The 17,791-nt window shown below is 41.2% G+C and overlaps 1 protein-coding gene across 2 annotated transcripts in view; it reads right to left on the bottom strand.

Moving 5' to 3' along the window:
• Positions 1–5,312, bottom strand: part of LOC147700919 (killer cell lectin-like receptor subfamily B member 1B allele A) — a 51,512-nt gene extending 46,200 nt beyond the window's left edge. For both annotated transcript variants that reach the window (XM_086928541.1, XM_086928542.1), the window contains exon 1: positions 5,217–5,312. In XM_086928541.1, the coding sequence (XP_086784667.1) occupies positions 5,217–5,298 (82 nt within the window). In that variant the 5' untranslated portion in view covers positions 5,299–5,312. The remainder of the gene's footprint in view (positions 1–5,216) is intronic.
• Between the last annotated feature and the right edge of the window lie 12,479 nt (positions 5,313–17,791).

The raw sequence follows: 17,791 nt of genomic DNA, 5'->3' as shown, positions 1-17,791 counted from the left end.
AACGTTTGATTCCATTTGCGGGCTTAAATAAAGTTTTTCCCTCAAAAAATGTCTTTAATGCAGGTGTTGTTCAATACGTGAGAAAGTCTCCCAATGTGCATGCTTTCATATGTTGGACCACTTGCTCTTTCGGACTGTGCCACTGTGGCTGCTCTAAGAATGAAATCTGGAACCGTGTGCTCATAGGGGTAAGCACGGATCTCTCAGAAGTCTGAGATCCCTGCAAAAGAAGCTCATCAAGTCCAAGCTATTGGTTTGCATTCTGTGACTTTTAGCCCTGAACGGAAACAGGACTATAAAGTCCCAGATTAAAAAGCATAAACATGCACTGGATGAGCTACTCAATCTTGAAATTGGCACTCAAGAGAACTTTAAGCAACATATAAGCATAGGAAAATTGGGAAGACACTAAAATAAATGTTGGCCTACTTGAATTTAATGGTATTTGTATGGTACTGGACTACAGTACTATGTACTATGTGTGCTTCAGAATGCAGCACACATAGAAAAAGGAAAAAACTAAGGGACTGATTATGATGGCGAACGGACCAGAGTCCGTCCGCCACCCTGGAGTAGGAGGGACCGTCCGCAGGGGCAGCGGCGGTCCCTCCCTGCAAATTAGGATGTGACCGCCACCCTGGCGGTCACATCCTGTATTTTTAACATTGCGGCAGGTGCTGCTTGAAGCAGCACCCGCCGCAATGTACAAAATGTAAGCTGGGCATTTGCATGCACAAAGCGGCAGGCACCGCGCGGTGCCTGCTGCTTTGTGCATGCAAATGCAGGGGGTACCATATGCACCCCCCATGTGCACCCCCCAACCCCCTTCACCCCTGGGGGCCCGCAATGCCCCCCCCCCAAACAAAAATCTGTATGCCTTTGCACGGCGGAAATGCCGCCGTGTAAAGGCATAGTACTCCAGACATCCTAATATGGCTGGCGGTGTATGATAGACACCGCCAGCCATGTTCAAGCCTCGAAAGACCTTCCGCCATATTAGGATGGCTGGTGGGTCTGGCATTCCGTCCACAGCTTTTCCGCCGCGGTCGCCTTCCGATCACGGCGGAAAAGCTGCGGACGGAATGCCAGACCCACCAGCCATCCTAATATGGCGGAAGGTCTTTCGAGGCTCCGCGGCGGTTTTCCCGCATCCACCGGGCCGGCAGTGGCTTCCGCCGGCCCGCAGGATGCGGGAAAACCGCAATCATAATAGGCCCCTAAGTGAAATGAAAACATTTCTCCTCATGGTGCCTCCCTAACGCCACCCCTGGGGTGGCATTAGATTCTGACTCATTTCCAGGTTTCCGATTTCTCAAAAATGTTGAAATACTTCAGATTCCATGGTTGTTGCGTGGGAACACCCACAGCAACACACATGGAACACCCCTTTCACTCAGTGTTCTGCGTGAAAGGGCACATATTTACTAGGCCATGAAAAGCCAGGTAAAGTGGCTTTACGTGGCCTTGTCAATATGCTGTGACACATGGTGAAACCGGAACATCAAAAAAGTGACATTCCGACGGCACAAAAGTCCCTCGCTGTGTAATGCTTTTTCTTTGATCGTTTACATGGCAGTGTTTGTTTGAGGTTATTACCTTTAACTTACAGTACAACACACCTCAGCATGAAATGGGTTAGACTGTATATGTTAGTGTACATATGATTGTATGTTGAGTATGCCTGTGTGACTGGGTTCTTTTTTACACTGCTGCTCGAAACATATTCAAAGTTTACCACATACTGCTGGAAACTGGTGAAAACTACACAATCAGCACCATGGTCTTGCCAAGAAATATACCCGTTCCGTAACAATGCAACAATACTTTATTTAAGATAGGATTTTCTACTGCTTGAGTACACAATACAAAATATTTTTTTCTGTAATCCTTTGTTTACCACACAGTGCCATCCTGCAGTATCAAGCCATGAGCAAACAGTACTGGCAAGCACATTGATAGAGTGATTTGTCCACTGGTTAGAGGTAAACAAAGGCACATGCTACGGTTTATAAGGTGCACATTTTACATAGTAATTCTAGGGCGTATTGGCAGATCTTTTTATTGCTCTAAAAACTGCTTAAAATATTTATATATATATACATATATATATATATATATACATATATATATATATATCTATGATGACCAATATATACATATATATGACCAAGACCTCGCCAGAGGTCAAAATGCGTCTTGTTCGCAGTATAAACACATGATATTCTCACCTTCACACCTGAGCTTTTTCCTGCTGGAAACACAGGGATTCTCGTTTGTGTGACCAAGCCTGGAGGTCAGGCGAAGCATGTCTAGCACTATCCAGCTGGCATTAAATTAACTTTGCACAGACACGGCGTCTACTGCTTTCTTTGGAAATATTGGAAGTGTTGGAGAATTAATTGGCCCGCGACTGGGAGGTCCACGTGTCGACGCGCCCTTTAGTTTGGAGGCAGTGGGCGTTCCCAGTCATTCTGTGGAATATATATATATATATATATATATATATATATATATATATCTTTATTCCTCTATCAGAATTATTGCTCATGTAAGGTCCGTTTAAGCCTCTGAGATTCTGACTTACCAACTGCTGTTCAGAAGCGGATCACAATAGTTGGTGTGCATAACTCACTGAGCAATCCTACAGGTCTGAGCCCATTTATTAACAAGGAGGAGGGGTTAGTTTAAAAACAATTTAGGCACCAATTAGTCCACCTTCTGGCCACTGGAAGCACCGGCCATAATTTATTTTACCTTTTATTTTTGTTTCAAAAATACTAAAGAAAGACAGTTTCATAGCACCCAATTATTCAGAGGATAACCCCTTCCGCTCACCAGGGGAGAACAGTTTATCCAGTTGTTTTATTATTACCATTTTTTTCTACTACAAATGTAGAGCTACAGGGAGCATGATGCAAGGAAAAATAGGACGGGATCAGCGACCCTATTCTAATGGGTCACTTTCAGAAGCCTACAAGAAATCCAACCACTACACACGCTGTGTGCTCCAGCCCCAATACCTGATAATAAACAAAGATTGGGTACCCTAGTCAAATCGGTCGACAGTTTGGAGATATAGCACTGAGCAAAAATGTATAAACAAATGATTCTTTGCAAAGGGATGTATATACCAAATGTCTCTGTGATATGCATGTGTTTATTTATGTACATTTGAAAGTATGCATGCATTTATGCAAGGAAGTATGTGTAAATGCATACCTCTCTGTATATGTGTATACATGCATGTAAAGACGTTCATTTAGTTATGCAAACATATACATAACCCTTTACACCTCCAAGTGTACATGTATGTTTGCACATAAATGTATTTCTGCAAGTATGCATGCATGTGCTTCTTGAAACATCATGCATAAATTAAAATTGATTCAGATTACAAACTGAACACTTCTGCTGTCGTTATCAGGGACCATGAAAATTAACCCTTTAGTATTGCTTGAGTATTTGTTGAAATATACATAGTTTTATGCTGCTTTTTACAAAAATATCTTTGGGTTTGTATCCAGCAAGCAATCATTGATCAGGTTGAGCTAACACTAACATGCTGCACCTTGGGTGATCAATTTTCACCCCTCCACTTTCAAACATCACCATCTGCCACTGGCATGGGGCCGGTGGGGTACTGATGACTGTTGTAAAAACATTTGAAGGCAATATATTGGCCTGTATTGCACTGGCACCTAATATCTATTCTCTATAATCATCTCAGGTGAAAACAAACACCTAAGAAGCAAAGAAATCCTGAGACTGGATTTCAAAAACCAGAAGAATTATGCAGCCTGTGCACAAACAGTCTGCAGTGCTGAATCATCACCCTGGGACTGTCTTCCAGACGAGATGCCATGAAGAGCTCTTTTATTGTTTAACCGTAATTCAAGACCAATGTATCCTTGTTCATGTTAAGTTGTAGAGCACACTCACAACCCTGGCACAGTGGCACTATGGAAAAATGTAAATAATGTATCTATATTTTCACCTGGATGATACCTGCCTAACCTCTTAATTCAGTTCCATAAATCATGGAAACTACAGCTTACCACCTAATCTTGCCATTAATCTAATTGTGGAAGTAAAAAAACATATTTTTCATGCTAACTCCACCATATGAAAAATGTAAAATAAAAAATGTGTAATGGGAATTGTATAATACGGCCCAACAAAATCCATCTCTGGGCTCTAGCGATATGTATGAACCGCTCAGTCTTCCATCTTGTATTTTATTAGGTCATCAGTCTCACTCGACTGCATTGGATATAAAATGATAACGAAAGGAAAGGTGACTTTATACTCATTTAAAAGTTGTAAATTAGAATTATTGATTTATGAATAATTATTTATGAAAAATTATTTCATATACATTCTAGTTAAAAATAAATAATGATTAAAATTAATTTAATTAATTTAATACATAATATATCAAGTGATTTTTTTTAAATACCCTTAAGTAATAATTAATATTATTATTTAAAAAACATTTATTATGTTAATATAGGGTTTTAAAATGGTTTATATTCAAGGTCTGGGTTTTAGGAGTTGTGGGCGGTTTTGGGGTTCAGTTATGGGTAATTTCAACGAGTGATTTGTTTTTTAGGATTCAGGGATGAGTAGTGTTAGGGTTAGTAAGGTGTTTTTAGGGTTCAGGGATGGGTAGAGTCTCAGGGAAGTAAGGTGTTTTATGGTTTCAGTGATGGGTGGTGTATGGGGGGGGGATTATTTTGTTTTCCAAGACCGGTGGTGTATAGGGATAGTAAGAAGAGTTTTGCATTCTAGGATGGGTAGTGTAGTATGTATATCTATTGGTATCAGGGAGTTTTTGGGGATTCATGGATGGGTTTTATGGGAATTTGTATTATTAACATAATTTTAAAAATATAAAGTGCAAATATTTATTTATTGATTTTAGCATTTAAATTCACATTATGCAATTTATATTTTTAAGTATATACATGTATACATATAGAGATAGAAATCCATAAATGTATGTATAATTAGGTATAAAAATGTGGATGTAAAGCCATATAAAGGTACATTTGATTGTTAATCATGCAATTCAAAGGCTCTATCGGCGTAATGACTGTGATGTAATGACACCCGGTGTAACGACCAGCAACATTGCAAACAAACATTTGCTCTCTCCATATATAGTGCATTGTATAAAGAAAAGAAGCGCAAGATACAAAGAGTACAGAACTGTGTACCTTTCAACACATCTTGGTCTCTGTCCTCTGGTTTCTTCCTCCCCTTTAACTGCAGAGTTGTGTATCCCTCCTCATCCTCCATTGCTGAAAGTTGGTGTGAATGGTACTTTGGCTCTGCTCGCAGACTATCTAGGTCACGGTGACTAACACAGGAAACTGGAAACCAGCTGCCCTCGGACTGGAGGCTGCTCTGCTGTGAAGGGGTGCAATGAACATCATGGTTCGTTTATAAAAAGATGACCACAAAGGTTTAGACATTAGAGAATGGAGATTCAGAGGATTAAATAAACATGTTGGCACGCTATCAATGTACAATGTACCACAAGCACATCTAAAGCCTCCAGGAGAGTATGTGGACAATATTATTTACCTTAATCTGGCGTATGCCTACTGGATACTTATGCTATAAACTATGTAACCGGAAACGCTGTCTTAGATTGAGACTGGACACTTCACTGTCAACAGATGAACTAACAGTTCAGAGTAAACCTATGATAGAGAGAGTAGGGAAAGGAATGTGGGCCTTCTTTTCCCCCCAAGCCATACTCATCAAGATTAACTTACAATAGCTCAATTTTCAGTCTACAACAAGGCATGGTTATATATGCCAGACAGTTTTCAGATCAGTCTTTTTGGCAATGCAAGTTAGCTTCAAGATGGTATAAAAACATGTAGGCCATCATTCTGCACCATTCTCACGGCATTTTCCTGAGAGTAGGTTCTCCTACATGAGAAGCCAATAAATTGGGCCAGTGTCTTCTGTACATGGAAGAGGGGAAGATAGTCTGCCCCCTCAGCCTGACGTTGATCTCCCTCAATGGAAACTTATCCCCAGAGACTCTCAGCTGCAGGGGTACCAAGTCAGTATCTGCAAGGGCCAACCAACGACTTCCTGACTTACCTCGGCATCCCTTTTGTCAGGAGGGTTAGATGTGGGAGAGGGAAAATACACCAAGACGCCAGTATCTTTGTGGCACAACCATTGACTCACCAATCCAGCCACAAGCTAACAGTCAGACATTTCAGGCCGTAGATCCATTTTGTCATCCTAAAACTGTGTCTTTATGTCCTCACCAGAAGAAGAAATGCAATTTTTCAGATTACCTACAATTACACAATGTTGGTTGAAAGCTTTTGGATGTCCTGTTGACTATATTGTACCAATTCTAGGTTTTTGTGGAATTTTGGGCCTTGCTCTAAGAGAAATCTCAATGATGCACAAATGACTAATTTACTGCTTCTGATTTGCATGTTTTCTATTTTACGCCTCATTCATCCAGGCACCTGAAAACATGCAAAACATTCCATGAGCAAAATCAAAATGGCTCTTGAAGTTAGGGTGTGGAGCAATTAAGAAAAGGGATTCTTCTTGAAAAGTAAATTCATTTAGAGGGTTTAAGAGAGCCAGAAGATGCAGGAGCAGTCTTATATGATTCAGGAGTTAGTTCCACAGTCCGGATCACTAGAATGGAGTGACTGCTTGGTGACTGCTTGATTTGAGGTGTGCTCTTAGGTATGGGACACGTTTCCACTCAAATAGATGACGCTAGGTTATGCCTTCACTTTGGAAGTAAGACACAAAAAATGTAGTCACTCACTTCACCACCAAAAGTCAAGGTGCCTGAAGAGGGCCTTGGCAGAAGCATATTTACTGATGCCCAGAATGAAACTTTTATCAGTAAAGACCAGGAAAACCCAAGAGTAAGAGGAATCTGGGTAATGAGATATAGTTTTAAGGCCCAAATTTTTTGGGTGATCAAACCGTTTTTTCCTGCTTTGACCGGGAAGCAAACATTCATCCACATCGAACGGCACCAGGAGGAAGCTGAAGTTGTGATCAGTGGCCTGTTGCACTAGGTAAATTTGACATAACTGTCTTTGCCTCAACTGGGACACCTGCAAAACCTGCCAGATGTTAGCACGCTTAATTCTAGATAGAAGAAACACAACCATGTTCCCCTACAAAACTCAAGAGAAAATGTTTTGGGTGCTGCTTGACGGATCACCCCAAAACTTGCAACAAAGGGTCTGAGGTGGAAGATTTTTTAGGGAGTAAAGTTTTGGAAGATTCTTCAAATTGCACGAAAGTTATTCGCGAAACAAAGAAAACGATTCCTATGAAACCATGGTCCTAACTATAACTATCCCGTATACACATATATATATCTCTATTGCCTTTGGGTTCAACTTTTATTTTTATGATTGACAGGGTACCTGCCTGGTTCTGTCACACATCCCTTTTGTCAGTCATCCCTATCGGCCCAATGGTCAATATGCTGTGATTTTGTGTTTGATATTATTTATGGTCTTATCAAATGACACTTACAATCGCAAATGTAAAGATAGACCTTATCTTAACTTGCAGAAGAGTAATCTTTGTGTGTCTCTAAAATAATTTGTATTCCCTTTATTTAGCAACTTCATTTGTGGTTTTGGATGGCTTGGATGGCATATATGTATGTCTCTCTGTGATGGCAGATTTCGTCAAACAGCAGCCCTTGGAGTCCACCTTAACAACATCAACACTGATAAAATCTAGGGACATCCTATAAGGCCCCCTGTCATTCGTTGCTCAGGTACATCTGGGAACCTAAGCTCTTGACTTCGGTTTCTCATCATTAGTCCTTTGAATAAGTCACTAAGTTCTATTTTGAAAGTATTTTAAATGTCAAAAGAACGTTGATTGGTATTTGATTTTCTTTCTTGTGTATATCTCTAATGAGCCAGTACTTCCGCTGCTGATGCATGTTATAAAGGAATAATATTAATTGTACATAATCTATATATCTGTAGCTGCTGAATCTGGAGATATTTGGCAACACCAACTACAAGGACACAGGCCCAGCAGCTGCCCCCCTGGGGAATCTTTAAAACTCAAAGATCTGTGGTTGTTGCTGGTGAGTTCACATTGATGAGCTATAATTAGAACCACTGGATCTATACAACACTGCAGCCAATGCTGTTTCTACATAAATATGACTCTTACGCCATCGATCGGGTGCATAATTTGCATATTTTGACCAAAACAATGTGTTTCTAGCTCAAGTAGATCAAAAGTTACTAAAATCAAGGCAACCTGTGCCGTCGCCTTTTAGTGTATTTGAATGTTAAACTAGTACTGATGAAGTGAATCTTTTGCCCAGTGTTAACGTGTGAAAAAAATATAGAATTAAAAAAGCAGCATTAGGTTGCATAATATGCTTTTTCTTGTTCCATAATTTAGTCACTCCTGCCACACAATCTGGGCCTCCAATGCAGCATAATTCCAATGGCACTGAACATAATAATTCTGTACCTGGAACAACCCGTAATTATCTTTTTGCATATATAGTATAAAATTATAGTGTATTCGCAGAACAGTGGTTATTAAAGTAGTTTGTTAAAATGTAGACACAATTGACCTGCTGTACTTCAACTGTTTCAATCTTCTTCTAGGTACTAGGAAAAATGTGTCAGAAGATGATGTAGAAACATCCACAAGTGGAGGACAACAGCCAATCCAATTAGAGAATATCCGAACCTCCTCAAAGCTACAATGTCAGCAGCCATCACTGCTCGTTAAGAAGAAGAGCAGAAGGAGGAGGAGGAGCAGGAGGACATGGATGGGGGAACATTTTTATTCCCACATAGAACATCATCAAGAAGGCAACTTTACAGTCAGGTAGAAGCTCCTAAATCACTTCTGAAGATGGCCATTTCCCAGCCATTAGCTAAGAAGCCATGGATGCTTGTCCCAGGTACGCATAAGCAGCTTTACGCAGCTCCCAACTAACAAGTACCTCTGTAAATCTCCAACACACTCCTCCCATAAACACACATCTCCAATCTTTTCTCCATCATCTGAGGTATACGCACCCCTGGTGAGGAGTAGGTATCCTCAAATCATTCTACTCCGACACAACTGCTCACATGACACTCTTCTATGTGCTGGACAATCTTCTAGCCATGTCAGACAGCCACCTATGACAGGCGAGAATGTTGGCATAGGCTAATACTGATGTCTGGGAGGGTGGTTCTTCAATCAACAGTCGAATGTGCAGGAGAATCTTCATGCAATGGGGGCTATTCTCTGTGAGATAGTTGGCTCCCTCAGATGACTGACAGGTAGGCCCATGTCTTGGATTATGTTGCAAAATGTCACCAACATATGGCAAAAATGCACCAAGAAGATCTTAAAGCTTTGTGGGAAGAGAGTGCAAGGAAACAGGCCTTGGCCATTTAGATAATGGAGGCAATAAGCAAAAAAAAGCCAATTTCACTCTTCATGTCACGGCTTGCAGTAGTAGCTGTAGAGGTCACACAACATAATGGGGTGTGGGAAATACACATTTTCTGTATGGTCACCCTGTTTGGAGCCTTTTTCTGGAGCCTCGATTTTTTCTGGCTGCAGAACTCTGCTCTGTGGACTTTACCCCTGCTAACCAGTGATAAAGTGCTTGTGCTTGTGCTCCTCCTTTCAACTTGATGAAATTAAGATATTCCTAATTGGCATAGATAGCTAGCTTGTAAGTCCTTAGTATCTGGTCTGGTATAATATCTACCCAGCGTCGGTAATTTAACTGTAGCACCTGTTGTGCAATCCACTACAGAGAAAGTGATAACATGGATTCTGCCCTACCATTATAGCCTGTCTGTGCAAGTTTAGAAAACTGTCAAAATATCCCATGTTGACCAAAGTTCCCTCGATTTATTTTCCTCTGTGTGCAGAAGTAAAGGGCCTGTGTGCACAGCAGCCAAGGCTACATGCTACGAAGACATGTGATAACTCACGGTTCAAAAGATTGCAGCACATGGCCTACTAATGTCAGTGAATTTTATACTCAAAGAGTCATTTGAAAATTAATGTGACTTTTTGCAATTTAATACTAATCTAGGTGTATATAATAGTCTCTTTTGAGGTGTCTTCTAATGGGACTGTACCACTAATAAAAAAGGTCACAGCAGAAGCCCGATGACAATATACATAATTTGTTCCAGAGGCCTCCAAGTCCCATTGTTATGGAAATGACTGCAATTACAAACTTGTTCCTGTGCCTGAAGGTGACTAGAAGCACAGCTCCAATATGATAAGTGGACACTGACTAAACAGGTGAAACCAGTTATGTAATTTGTACTGCATATGTCCTCATTATTGGATGATGTAGCATGGTAGTTGCTTGTGTAGCTCTTACGCCAGCCTCAGGCAGCTTTTTAGCACTATCAGAGAACAGAAATAGGAACTGGAAAATTAAAAGGAAAGAGGGAAAAGCATTCAGTAAAGAAGGGAGATAGTAAACATATAATATTACTAGCAGCCCGTCCCGACGTTGTCCGGGTATGAATTGCTGCCGGCCAGTAGTATATTGTCTTGTAGGATTTCGTTTTGATAGCATTTCTTATCTGTGACAGGCCTGTGAAACGCTCCGATTCACAGTGCACTGCTGATGCACTTAAGAGTGCGCGCTCAGTAGTGTGTGAACTCGAGTTTCCCTACTTTATTTTTCCTTGCAATATTATATAGCGTGAACTCGACAACATGGCATGAGCACAATTTACATTACAGAAGAACACATTCATTTGTGGTAGGCACGGGGAGACAAAAGGATTTGCCTGGAATCACAGGATGTTGAGCTGATGCAGAGATTCGAACTTAGCTCCTCAGCTCTAAAGTTTGTAATTCTAGAACTTGTGGCGTGTGGTGTTTCTAAAAGTGTATGTCGGTGCTGGCCATCAATGAGAGAGACATGTGCATTTTTAAAATGGGTGGTGAAAAAATATGGAGTATGTTGCTGGAGATGTGGGCCGCCGTGCCGCCAATGTACTTAACGGGGGAGGGTAAACACCCATTATTCCGCAACTTTCTTTCCGCATACCATCACTCCGCATACTTTCATTAGGAAAGTACCATGACTCTGCAATGCCATTATAACGCATGGCATTACATATTATATGCTTTCACCACACATACCTTTACAACGAAATTCGTTGTAAATGCATGAATGGTAAAAGCATGTTTTTTTTAATGCTTGGATAAGAAAAAAGTATGGGTATAAGGGTATATGTTTTGGGGTACTGAGTTTTGGGGTGTTTGGGTATTTTAAGGTTTCAGATATAGTTTTGGGTTATGGGGTACAGGGGTAGTTTTAGGGTTATGGGCTAGGTTTGGGTTTTGGGGTACAGGGGTATTTTTAGGATTCAGGGCTAGGTTTGGGTTTTGGGGTACAGGGGTATTTTAGGGTTCAGGGGTAGGTTTGGGTTTTGAGGTTCAGGGGTATTTTAGGGTTCAGGGGTAGGTTTAGGTTTAGGTTTGGGGTACAGGGTTTTATTTTAGGGTTCAGGGCTAGGTTTGGGTTTTGGGGTACAGGGGTATTTTTATTTTTAGGGTTCAAGGGTAGGTTTGGGTTTTGGGGTACAGGGGTATTTTAAGGGTTCGGGGCTATTGCTAGGTTTGGGGTTTGGGGTACAGGGGTATTTTAGGGGTTCAGGGCTAGGTTTGGGTGTTGGGGTACAGGGGTATTTTAGGGTTCAGGGGTAGGTTTGGGGTTTGGGGTACAGGGGTATTTTTAGGTTTCAGGGGTACGTTTGGGTTTTGAGGTACAGGTTTATTTATAGGGTTCAGGGCTAGGTTTGTGTTTTGGGGTACAGGTGTATTTTTAGGGTTTAGGGAAAGATTTGAGTTTTGGGGTACATGGTATATTTATAGGGTTAAGATGGGTTAGTGTTTAAGGGTGTTGGGGTATTTTAAGGAGTAAGGGTGGGTTATAATTATGGGGTACAGGGGTATTTAAAGGGAGCAGGGTGGGATTCGTTTTTAGGGTGTGGAGGGTAATAAAATAAAATAATAAATAAAAATAATATAAATAATGCAATTTGAAAGAATAAATGTTTCAGTTAAATTTTAAAAATGTGTATATATATATACACATATATACAAAGATATATTTGATGTTTTAATAATTTACTTTTACAATGTATATGACTTTCCCACACATGCATTTGCGTTATAATGGCATGTGTGATAAAGTCATATGCGTTGTAAAAGTTTTTGAAATTATTTCTTTGCGGAGTAATAGTCCCTCGTTATAAAAATTGCGGAGTGATGGTATGCGGGATGTTGGTTTGTGGAATATCATCACATATTCCCGGGGAGGGAGAGTCCCTTTCTTGCTATTTCTGTGGAGGCGGGCCTTGTGTCCGGATGTGCCTGGCGCGAGGCCTGTGCGCAACAGAAGTGGAGAATCTCGAGTGTGTGCTTCAGGCGTCACCGGAAGTTAAAGCGAGATTACATTTCCTGCAAAATGGCCCCTGTTTGCGCTCCTTCCGGCCCTTGGGAATAGCGCCATGCCTGACCTCCATACAGTAAAGCAGGTGCACGTCACTGGGAGCGCAGGGCAAGCACACCCGGAGCTGGAATGTACAGAACCTGGGAAGAAAAAACAATGAAATATTGGGCACAACGCTCGCTTTTTTTTTCCGTAACCCCGCGCCCGGCACACGCTTACGCCCCCAGCACACGCCCACAGCACACAATATGAGACATGGCATGAAGGGCGGAACGTACCACACGCCCCCAGTGTTTGTCACGCCCCCAGCACACGCCCACAAGGGACTACTTTGCTGGCACGGTTCTTTTACCTTTTAAATGTATATGGTGGGCGTCTGCATAGCCTATGTCCTTCTGCTGCGACTGCCCTTTCCAACGCTGTATTGGGTATTGTGATTGGTGCTGTGGTTCCTGAGATTACCCGTCTCAAAGGTTTGGGCTCTCTCTTTATTATATTAGTATAGAAGATAGCACATATATGGTTTGCATAGGGCTGATGGTAAATCCTCAGGCTGCTTCGCAACCCAGCAAGAGAACTGTAGGAGGGAAGGAGGGGAGAGAGAAAAGGGAAATGAGGAGATGTTTTTTATGTTCCTTTAGTGAGTATGTCACCCTAAGTTTACTTTTAAGTGCTGGAGGGGATGAGTATAGGAAAGGGAAAATTGTTTTGGCAGTGGGTGCTTGTATAACAACATAGACCCCAAGGCTGCATCAAAGAGCTACATGTGGACCAAAATAGGATAGGAGGAGAGTGTAGTGTAAGAGGAAGATGTTTTCCGCTAATGTTTACATACACATGAAATGCAAAAGAAGGTGGGCGAAGCATCCTCCAGTTCAATACAGTTCCAAGGCATATAAAATAAAGATCCTCCCTATTTAGAGGCACAATCTGATTAGAAAATATTCAATATTTAATATTATGCCCTACAGCCTACATTGATCAAATTAACCTAGGACTCACATTCATCATCTAGCTACTAATAACAGAGGCCCTGGCAAAATGTTTAAAATAATCCTCTGAAGCACAGATGACTAGCAGACAAACAAAAGAGAAAACATTTACATACACAGACTTGACTGTCATCCGCAGTGAAACAAAGTCACTCATCCCACTCCATAATATTTCTTGGATGTCACTGCTGGAAGTTTGAAGAGAACCCCACTTCCCCACCCCTCCTGATGATCTGAAGGGGATCATTAAATGGTCATTTTGCCATTTATCTGAGACACGTTTTTCAGCAGAAATAAATCATTTTAATGAAAGTTACTGCTTAATTATTCACATATAATGAACTAAAAGGACAAATGATGCACTCTCCATAATAGCCATCTGCTTGTCTTCTAACAGGTGCAGCTGGGAAAGTATTTTTATATGTGCCTGCAAGAATTCTCAGTGAGAGACACTAGGAGCTCTGAAAATGAGGATTGCATGAGCGTGCAGCCTACAAGGAACATAGCTTTTGACAGTTCAAAATCTTTCTTTTAAATATTTATAAGGCACCTGGAAGTAGACTTTATGGGCACTAAGACAGGGTGCATGGTATTTAAAAGAAGGACATGTAGTAATGTAATGTTAAACGTCGTTACAGAGACTTCCTCCTCAAAGCTATTTTCACTGTAGCAAGGATGGCTGTTTCATCGGAAAACAGTGGGATGCATTATTAAATACTATTACTGTATCTCAGGAATGGGACTAGCTAGAAAAAATAATAAAACAACAATTTTTTATTCTGTATTAAAATCCAATTCTATGATAAAGTTGGATTTTTATTACATATTAAACTTTGCCTGTCTGAACTGTCATGAGGCTAATTGGCATAATCCTCTTCCAGTTCCCAGCCAGTGAATAGCCCTTGAATATGTGTGATAGGTGTGAAATGCCTCCCAGTTGCAAATAATAGGCTGAACTAAATGGGCATAGATGACTCCTAACAGAATATGCAGAGTGGCCATTCTTTTTGACATTTCAGTGTCAAATCCTTCTTCATTGTCAAATCTTGTTTGACAGTCCTGCTGAGCAACACGGATACATTGGGCCCACTTGAAAGGTAAGGAACAGGATGCCAAGACAATACTTGTGTGTCCACTGTCTGGTTGCTAAAGAACTCAGTTTTGTGCTATCAGACTTAAGTATCTGGGTTTTACATATAACCTTGAGACACACTCAAAGGGTGAAAGCAGGATTCCAAGGCAATTCCTGTATATCTGCTGTCTGGTTTTTGAAGTAATTGTTTGAACTAGATTTGATAGTTTGATGTTGGGTGACCCTAGGATTACCATAGTGCACTCCCCGCATACACCCCAACCCTTAGAGCCCAAGTTTAGCGTGTCAGAAGACTTTTGCCATCTCGAAAATGCCCAGAGGGTACGGTTGACCCTGGGAAAGTATAGCCCATTGATTTGGCGTGCCCAGGAGTCATTTCCACTCACTAGCTTGGCAAGACTGAATTGCATTCGGCTGGTCTAAACAGAGGTGGCATTTTTGCAACGTAATGATGGACTATGATACTGCTGTTAGTAGTTGCTAGTTGTGAGCTTAATTCATGCATTCCATCCATCACTTTTTTGAAAACTCCAGTGTGCCCTCGCAAGTGAGACGAGCAAGCCTAGATGTGGGTTTAGGTCACACTATGCCACCAAAACCAAGCTATAATCGACTGAAGTGCCCTAATAACTGTGGAACCAGTCTTTGGTACCTGTGTTCCAGTTCAAAGAGAAGCAAGTCTGGCATTTCAGGCTGGGCTGTTTCTATTGGAGATGGGTCAAGACTGGTGTTCATATGTCTGGGTCCAAATTGAGGTGGCATGGTGTGCAAAATAATGATTGACTGGGATGTGGCCCCAGGGAACTACCAGTGGCTGAGATTAAGTCAATCATTGCATCCATAATTTTATTTGTGTATTTTAGTGCTATGTCCTAGGCATAACGGGGATGCCCAAATGTGGTCCAATGTGTACTGTAAAAAAACAATGGAAAGAGTACCACCAAGAGACCTATGAGAGTCTCAAAGTTTGGGGAGAAGATGCACAAGAAAGAAAGATATCCTTTCTTTAGAAGACCCCTCACTCACCAACCTAGTTGGTGACATGCTTCATCATCGGGGTCCCACCCAAACAGCTGAATGCCATCCGGGTGTGCTGCGACCCCTGATTACAAAGGAGCGGGTTGTTTTTTGTGTGTGTGGGTGGAAAAATGGCAAGGTATAGCTCACTGGGAAAACTTTATGCTCGAGCAACTGGACAATGTTAAAAAATTGCTTAGATACTTATCTTGGTTTAATTGATCTCTAGTATATATGTTAAGTGAGGAAATAAAAAGGTATTTCCAGGTTTTTGTCAGGACCAAGGGTGCTTCAGTTATTCACCAGCCTTTCGCCTAGATACCGACGCCGCTCTCCTTTTTTCCTTTCAGATAATTGGACGAAAGGACACCAACTGTAAGTACACAGTTGGTTTCTGTGATCAAGGGTTGGGTACACCTCAGCGAGTGTACACCGCCCGCGTCACACACACTTGGTCCTGACGAAAACCTGGAAATACCTTTTACAGGTTGAAACATGTAGACCCTTTTTTTATTGCACTATTTCTTCACTTAACATAGATACTAGAGGTCAATTAAACCGAGACAAGTATCTAAGCAATTTTTTAACATAGTCCAGTTGCTCCAGAATAAAGTTTTCCCAGTGAGCTATACCTGGCCAATTTTCAACCGACTTTTTCACCCACACACACAGAAAACAACCCGCTCCACTGTAATCTTGTGTCGCAGCAGCCCCGGATGACATTCAGCTGTTCGGGTGGGACCCCGATGATGAGCATGTTACCAACTAGGTTGGTGAGTGAGGGGTTTTCTACAGAAAGGATTTCTTTCTTTCTTGTGCATCTTCTCCCCAAACTTTGAGACTCTCATAGGTCTCTTGGTGGTACACCTTCCATTGTTTGTTTACGTGATCACTTAGGGGACTAGGAGTATTCCCCTCCACCTTCTGGAAATCCCTTTCTCTCTCTTGTTGTTTTACCAATGTGTACTGTGTCACTGGACCCAAGCTATAGCAGTCTTTAGAGCAGGAATAAGAGTGAAACTGGTCTCCGGCTGCTTGTGTTCTGGTTCAGGGAGGACCTGGCCTGGCAGTTCGGGCTATCCTGTTCCTGTCGCATCAAGGTCATGGTTGATTTGAATGCAGCTAAGTCCACATTGTGGCAAAATAACTGTGGATCAGGATGCATTCTATTAATCACTTATTTGTATACATCAGTGTGCTGCTCTAAGTGGGATGGGATTGCCAGATGTGTATCATCCAAGTAGGTGCGTAGTATTGTTCCTGTCATGAGCAATTCTTTCTCATGACAGTTTTTTGAAAATTCAAAAATAATTAATCCGTGCACTCCAGGGCATTAAAATTACTACATTTATTTCCTATGGTAAATCACACTTAAGATGTTATCTGTTCAGCCGCTTCTCATGCCACAGATATGCTAATCCAAGCCTTTTTCTGGGCACGCCAAAAAACATAAAACATCCTCAGACATGAATCATATTATACCCAATGCATTTCGGGCTATTGGTAGCCCTTCTTCAGGCGTTCACTATGAATAAGAGAACATTATCATTAAATTATGACTTTAGACCTCTAAAACATACTGTGTACAGTTTTTTACATTCGACAAATAGAATCCATGCCGTGTATTGCAACTGGCCCTCAAGTAGCATTTTCCCTCTAAATACGTAGCTATATGTTACCACAAAATTGGATGAAGAACACACTGTCCAAATTCATCGCCCTCCCGCTTATAACCTTCCCTGTAATCACTATATACCACATCGGTATCCACCCTCATTGTAAACCAACATGCTCCTTTAATGTTACCCAATACCTTAACTCCACTTAATATCCGCATACTATCGTACCTTCATGATTCTTTCCTTGTGAGTGCTTCAACTCGCGTTTTTCTTTTTTAAAGCACCTGGCTTCCTGATTTTCTCTTTCTTTTAACTACTGTGGCATAACCCCTCCTCTTTCGTTAAACCAATCACGATCACCCAACAATTACATTACTGTCGCTGGTGACTACACACCCCACAATTCAGTGTTTTTAACAATACCCTGACACAAAACCGTTGTTAGATCTATTGACCACGATTACTAGGACAATTCTTAATTCAACAATTCCCCCAAGCAATTTAAAAGAATACCCAGCCCTCCCCTTAGATGTTATATACTACACTACTATTAAAATGTTACGATTCATCTATCCAAACTTTGATGTAGTGT

Source organism: Lissotriton vulgaris, chromosome 7, assembly GCF_964263255.1.
Source record: "Lissotriton vulgaris chromosome 7, aLisVul1.2, whole genome shotgun sequence".
Taxonomy (NCBI): domain Eukaryota; kingdom Metazoa; phylum Chordata; class Amphibia; order Caudata; family Salamandridae; genus Lissotriton; species Lissotriton vulgaris.
The sequence above is the reverse complement of the archived record's forward strand: the minus strand, read 5'-3'. Positions and strand labels throughout refer to the sequence as shown.